The 7310-nt window shown below is 37.0% G+C and overlaps 1 protein-coding gene across 2 annotated transcripts; it reads right to left on the minus strand.

Annotated features, from left to right (window-relative positions):
• Nucleotides 1-311: 311 nt before the first annotated feature.
• On the minus strand, nucleotides 312-4274 carry LOC106335750 (BEL1-like homeodomain protein 1). Of its 2 annotated transcripts, none has more exons than XM_013774350.1 (6): nucleotides 4127-4274; nucleotides 3991-4039; nucleotides 2837-3707; nucleotides 1873-2273; nucleotides 1728-1788; nucleotides 312-1335 (listed from the first exon to the last, which is right to left on the minus strand). In XM_013774350.1, the coding sequence occupies exons 3-6, from the start codon at nucleotides 3638-3640 to the stop codon at nucleotides 568-570; spliced, it is 2034 nt and encodes a 677-aa protein (XP_013629804.1). In that variant the 5' UTR covers nucleotides 3641-3707; nucleotides 3991-4039; nucleotides 4127-4274; the 3' UTR covers nucleotides 312-567. The 2 variants fall into 2 exon arrangements, with proteins under 2 accessions (XP_013629804.1, XP_013629805.1); XM_013774351.1 differs by having other exon boundaries at nucleotides 1873-2261; nucleotides 4127-4273.
• Nucleotides 4275-7310: the final 3036 nt, after the last annotated feature.

The raw sequence follows: 7310 nt of genomic DNA on the forward strand, positions 1-7310 counted from the left end.
TCAAACATACAGCTTAGATTCTTTCCGTGACCTCTGACAGAATAAAGAATAATAAAAAGTAGAAGACATTTTTTGAACTAAAACGTAGAAGATATACCTCGGTGGCTCGGTTGCTAGAGGCAAAATCCGAACATCGGATGCCAAAACAGAAAACACAGGCATAGAGATGCCGGCTAAACAAGGAAGAAAACCCTTTCTCTCTCCAAAATTAAGGAGATAGAAGAAAGAGAGGTGTTGTATACTATTACTATATAGTTATGTATATTGGATAACTCAGATCACTATCTTATTATTACAGTGAAAGAAAAGGATAAAAATGTATCTTTGGTATACACCCAAAAGCAAGCTATTACACGTAACTAATCCCATATACATACAATCCTATTCATCCCCCAATAGAAACCAAAACAAAAACAAAAATAGAAATCGATATACAACCGTCGACCATATGTAATCAAAGACTAAAATTAAAATTTGTTCTTTGTTATGGTTCAATGGTATAAGAAAATAATATACTAATTTAAATACTAAAAACGTATAATAACCTTGTTTGGTTGCTCCTGCCTTTTAAGCAACGAAGTCAGGCAATAACTGAGCCACATATCTCTTCTGGTTTTGTATGTTCATCCCATTGTAAGCCGCTGCTGCTGCGGCTGATGAATGTGCGGTTGCCGCCGAGCCGCTGCCACCATTTATGGCTGAGTTTCCATATTCCTCTGTTTCTCCTATTTTCACGCTCCTCCCTATCTGAATTCCATGGTGGGTCTGCATGAAACCCTGATGGTGCGTGGATGACAAGCTATCACAATGAGGTAACCCTAACGTGAGAGACACGCCATTGATGTTTCCTGAGAACCTCTGTGTTAAAAGCTCCTGGTCCGAGACAGCCACATTAAATCTTGACATCTCATCCATTTGGTATTGTACGAAGCTCCCCATGAAAGGGTATCCACCGTCTGATCTAATCCCTTGCCGTTCTTCTAGAATTTTCATCGTGATCTTCTCGTTCGAGCTGAAACCCTCATTTATAGGCTGCATCATTGTGTCGTCGCTTGTTCTTAGCCTCTTGGGACTTCCTTGCATTCCAGTGACGCCTTCTAGGTCACCGTTGTGACTGGGATTCAGATGGTAATCGTCGAGGCCTCCTCCTCCCATGGGGATCTTCTCTTGGTTACTAGTTGACTTAGAAGCAGAATCATCGATGTTCTCATCCAAATTTGGTGTCTTCTCCATGGATCCCATGTTCTTTCCTTGCTCCTTCATTTCCTCCGCGTACATCTCTTCCACCATCGGTTTCCATAGCCGAACCCTCGCGTTTATGAACCAGTTCGACACCTAATAAGAAAGAAAATAAATCCAAGCCGGTTATGGGCACATCCATGTAAAATATATATATACTCCCTTCGGATACGAATGTATGTATGATGTTCCATATTTTTATCTTATATACAAATGCATGATGTTTTGAGATATAATTAATGCATTTAGTTTTAAAATTTAAACATAAATTAAAAAGTTAAATTATGAATGGTGAAACTTTATTGATATAACCAAAAAGTAACCATTAAAATAATGTATTTATTATTTTTTAATATGTGTGTAAAACCTTAAACATCATACAATTAAATCCAGAGGGAGTATATATTTTGAAAAAACCCATGTAAATTATTGGTATTGAGTTCCCAAAATTCATACAATACCACAAGAATCATTTGAAGCGTACGTACCTGGCTCCGAGTGAGTCCTGTTTGCTTGGCTAGCATGTGCTTGTCCGAATCCTTAGGGTATCTAATGTAAACAAAGACAAGACTTAATGTGTGTTCAAGTGAAAGTAATGGATATATGTGTATAGATGTAATGCGGGTTACTTACGGGTGAAGAAAGTGTTCGAAAAGCCATGCACGGAGGACTGAGACGGCTCGTTCGGGGAGACCACGTTGAGGTCTCCATGCATTATTAGAAGGATGCTGAATCATTCCAAGTTGCTGAAGAGCTCTCTGCTGTCTCAAGTGATGGTCTACGAACTTGAGCCTCGACCCTTCAAACCTCCCGACACCGGACACAGAATCTTCCTCCCCAAGACTCTTGTTGGCCGCTTTTATCTGACCAGCGATCGCCTCTTTCAAGCACCGGAACTGTCTTGATATTGTCTTCAGTGCGAGGGAGGTGTATGACTTGGCAGAACCTATCCCTGCCGCTTGTTCGAACGATGAGATTACCATCTGCATCTGTTGGTGATACTGTCTGTATCGCTGCTCCACCTTTTCATTTCCCAAGCAATAACGTCAAATAAGGCTTATGAATTACAGTAACTGATAACTGTCTGTATATATCATCAATAAAAGTTCTTAATCTTTCCAAAAATAACAAAGAGAGGAAGCAAACTATAATTAATACTCTCTACATTTCGAAATAAAAATGTTTCAAACTATAACATGTTTTCACATTTTGAGGTGAATGTTAGCTTTATTGAAAACTGTGTAGTTAAAAATTACATATTGTTTTATAATTGGCTGACTTGTTTTAACTTTATATTCAATGATGTTTCTTACATAAAAGTAATTTAATGTGTTTTTGGCTAAAACATCTTGTAATTTGAAGCAGATGGAGTATTCATCAATCTGTCTGACAAATTAATGAGAAGAGAGATGAGCTTTATATGATTGGTTATTTGAAAAAACTCAAAAATATAGTATAAATATAATATGAAGTGAAAATGACTGAAAATCTTAACCATAAATTTTTCGAAGTCCACTTCATGTGTGATATAAGAGAGCACTAGCTGGTATATAATACGTATATCGGTATATGTAGTGTTGTTGTTGTTGTTTGTTACCTCGTGAAGCATACTACTCAACTTTGCTTTCTTCATTTGTATTTCTTGCCTCTCCGTCGTTCCTAGCTCCATCGTACGTTTACCCGAAGCTTCTCCGCCGCCATCAGAACCTTCTCTGGCGCCGGTGGAGGATTCTCCGACAGCTTTAGTATCAGTTACACTTGTCCCTTTCTTCGATGAGAATAGTTGGGACTTAGTGTTGATGTCATTAGAATCAGCCTTGACTACTTCGTCTAGAAGCTCTTGCGCTGCCTTCAGGTACTTGGAGCTTACAAGATTCGCTATACCGTTTGTTACTCCCGATGCTGTAGAGCCTGATCCGACCCGGATATCTTCTCCGGGTCCTGACCCGAACCCTACGTGATGGAGAGTCTGGCGATGTTGCTGCTTCTGCTGTTGAGACGAGAGGGTCAAAGAGAGGCCTCGTTGGGCGCGTGGAGTTTCACACGCAGCTTGATGATGAGTGGGATCCACTTGGTGGCTGCCGTATAAACTGCACTGCACGCGCGGAGGGTATCCGTGAAGTACAGAGATGTTGTCGGCGGCTGTAATGGAAGCAGCTTCATGGCCAGAGAGTGGTATGCCGACGAACTGCTGGTTCGCGTTTTGCGGAGGCGCGTGTGAGTCTAGGAAGACGAAACTGTTGTTGTTTGTGTTGTTGTTGTTGTTGCTGCTATTGTTTGAGTCGTCGTCTTGTTGAGTGTATGGTACGTAAGTCGTTGGATTCATGAGGATCAACGTCTGTAAACCACCGTCGGTTCCGGCTGAGAACTCCGGTGGATTGCCGTGGAAGTAAGCAGCCATCGAATTATATACTGTTACGTTATTCACAAATGAAACTGTATAGTTTTCTTGATTTTTGTTCACCAAGCTGATTGATCATAGAAACAAACAAAGAAAGACAACAAAAAACACTATAAGTTCATATAGATCCTTATATCATAAAGTTAAAGAAAGAAAAAATTGTTGATCACATCAATAACAAGAAGAAAAAAAAAACGAATTGTGGAGTACGAGAGAAAGAGAGAAAGATCGAAGGATATGTAAATGAAGACATAATCATGATTGAAAATAAAATAATAGAATAATAGAGTAAAAGGCAAAATTGATAGAAAAATGAATTATTATTATAAGAGAAAAGAAAGATGAAGAACCTGGATTGATAGAGATCTGATGATGCACGTGTTTCATGATCATCTCAAGCTGCAAAAGGAAAGATACATTAGACAATTCCTATCTAAGAGAAAGAGGGAGAGAGACAGACTCACTCACACACACGAATTTACGTACCTATGTTTGTGGAGATGTGTGTATGATTGCTATGTGAGTTTGGTCTCTGTGTCAGACTCAAAGATCTCTGCAACTCTTTTCTAGCTCAAAGGGGAAATATAAAATACATTTAAAAAGCTGAGAAATATATTTATATATATAGTCTCTTATAGTATATAACAAAAAGATGAATATTTATTACATTTAGAGAGAGAGGATAAAAGATACCCATCTTTTCCTTCCTTCGCTCATTAATCTTCCCACAGTACGCCACCATTTTCCTTTCACTGTCTATCTTTTTCTTCTTTTGTTTTATGGTCGGTATAAATATATCCTATTACCAAAGCGTATTTTTTTTGTAACATTATTACCAAAGCATATTTTGTTTCTTTCATTTAATGACGATATTATTTTTATTTTTTAATACATGAACTCACTGTGTAATTTATACTGTAGTATAGTCAGAACTTGAATTTCAAGTCATATTGATACTGATACTTGTAACCACAATTAAACTTTTGTTGTGTTTACGGTTCTTACGTTCACCACCGGCTAATATTATATGATTTGAAAGATTAAAAAATGGACATTTCAACCATATTGGAATTTATTTTTAGATATCAGAATTTAATTAATAAGTAATGTGTAAGTTTCCTTACACTTGCCGAATAGATCGGTGAGTATAAAATTTTCCTAGTTTACAAGTTAAAATATATAACAGAATACAAATAATTTATTTAATAAATTGCCTTCTTTCCTGTATCTATTTTTTACGCCTTTACTTAATGTTTTTCAAAAAAGCTCTACAATACTATATGTTGTAATAACAGTCACATGATTCAGAATGATTACACTATGTCTAGCAGGTTGATAAATAAAATCCATTATAATTACTATGCATATATACCATACTAAAACAAAAGTGATAAAACTGTATCAATATATTTATTTGTAAATACTTCTATTAATGCTGATATTCGATTTGACATCCAGACCAACAGATAATAATTTTTAAATTCAAATATTTCAGCTTCATATATATCTTATAAGGATTTAAGAAATCCGTCCACTTGCGAATGGATAAAACACAGAGGAACTTGTATGATATGACTTTAGCCATTTTATGTATTGACTAGGTAATGAACCCACATATCCTTACAACCAAACACTCTGATTTAGCTATTTATACTCCATACAATTTTATAGTGATATATATGTCGTGTCCAATTTAGAATCATATAATTTTCTTATTTTAACATTATATTTATGTTTTTAAATAAAAAGATATCCCACACTAGCCTATCCCACACGCATCTCAATCCAAATATTTCTTTATTGATATAACTACAATCATGAACATAAAGTATTCTTGAGATTTATATACTTCAGTCTTTTATCATCTATTAACTTCAGACTCACTCTAGATGGCAAATAAATTTGAACCGATTGGGATTTTACTAAGAATAAGACCCAAAAATTTTAAAAGTTATGTTGCCAAGTTCTTATAAAAAAAACGTATGATCAACTGCACAGAAAACATGTGTTTCTTTAAGGAAAAAAAAACTATGTGTTTCATTGATCATACTTTTTAAAAACGCGTAAACACTTTGATACTTTTCTAAGAACACCTTTCAGCGCATTCTATATAACACCAAAAATTCCAATTTATATGTTTTGAAAAAATAAATAGATCAAGGGTATGACATAATAGGGAGAAAAAATCAACGAGCAAAATTTTATTATAATGTTTTATTTTTATGTCCTTGACTGTTTTGGGTAAGTAAATTTTTACTTATATTCGGCTCCATCTCTTTATTTTCTAACTATTTTAACTAAATTGAGAGTTATCCTCCAAACGCTAATAATATATAAATCAGTAGTATACTGATATTTTAAAACATTAGAGAAATTGGAAAACTTATACGAAAAAGTGCAGTGTGTCAGAAGATCCAAACAGCACAAAAACGAGGAAACGTCTCCTTCTGCAGAAAACCTACAATATTTAATTACACAAAATATAAATAACTGAGGAAGAAAGGAGGAAAGAAGATGATAATGATAATGATAATGATAATGATAATGAAAGAACGGGTCCCATAATCTCATTATATGTACAGGTGTAATTTTATGATTTAGCCGATAAATTTTAATTACTTTTTGAGTTTATGAGAAATTTGAATATCCTTTTATTTTGACTAAGTTCTATCATCTTATTACAATTTTTTACATTATTTTATTACAATTTGAACTAACTTTTTCGTAGAGATGTGTTTATTCATTCTATATGTAACTTTTTCTGCAAGATGTTTAATTGGTTACAAGACAAGATAATCAAATCCATTGTCCATGTTCACAATAAAACCCACTACATTATTGTTGTGCATAAGTACTTTCATTCTCGGCATATCAACAATTTACTGCAAGTGAAAGCTTATCATCTGTGAAAAGAAATGCTTATCTCCTCTCTCACAAAAATTCGATAAAGTAAAGCTCACTTTCCCCCGGCGTATGGTGGCGCGTCCGTGCGCGTCCGTGCGCGTACCGGCGCCGGAGGCTCCGTCCTTGCGTCTCTGTTCTTCTCTGTTGCTGCTGCTTCGACTGTCCTGCTTCCCCTTCGATATGCACAAGTTTATGGGTTAGGGTTTGGCTCCGGAGATTGCTCCGCTGCAGAGGGTTTGCGTCTCCGGCAGTTTCTCTGCGTCCTCTGGTTCCTTGGCGAGAAGGTGGAGCTATGGTTGGGTGCTGCAGTCGGCTCTTTGGGTTTGAATCTAGATCGTTTTCACCTAAGATCTGGTCCGTTTCTTCTGCTCGTGAGGAGGAGGTTTGGTTTGACTCTCCTAGGTCGTCGATGGGTCTCGCCTTCCGGACTAGAGTGTCATTTTGCTCGGGCTGGAGTTTCTTAGTTCTCGTCGTTCTCGTCGGGCGCTGGTTCTCCTTTTCTAGCCAGAGTGTGTGTCGGTGGGTCTCTCTACCACCACAACGTGCCTTGTGCTTTGAGTTCGCAGGTGAGTTGGTTCTCGAGTACAATCAAGGCTCGTGTAGGTCTAGCTCGTGGTTCAAAGGGCGGTTGTCTATGCCTCCTCAGTGGCCTCCTGCTCTGCCTCTTCACTTCGAATCCTCTCTTCCTGATTCCCTGGCTTGTCCATTCTCTGGAGGCGTATGTTCTTCGGTTAGGTATGTGCTCAGGTCTTCATAAAGTCCTTGT

Source organism: Brassica oleracea, chromosome C3, assembly GCF_000695525.1.
Source record: "Brassica oleracea var. oleracea cultivar TO1000 chromosome C3, BOL, whole genome shotgun sequence".
NCBI classification, from domain to species: domain Eukaryota; kingdom Viridiplantae; phylum Streptophyta; class Magnoliopsida; order Brassicales; family Brassicaceae; genus Brassica; species Brassica oleracea.

Coding starts and splice junctions, on each gene's coding strand:
- LOC106335750 (XM_013774350.1), bottom strand. CDS start 3,640: ATGGCTGCTTACTTCCACGGCAATCCACCGGAGTTCTCAGCCGGAACC. Junction 2,274..2,836: donor TGAGTAGTATGCTTCACGAG/GTAACAAACAAC, acceptor CGTTATTGCTTG/GGAAATGAAAAGGTGGAGCA. Junction 1,336..1,727: donor CAGGACTCACTCGGAGCCAG/GTACGTACGCTT, acceptor CTTTCTTATTAG/GTGTCGAACTGGTTCATAAA.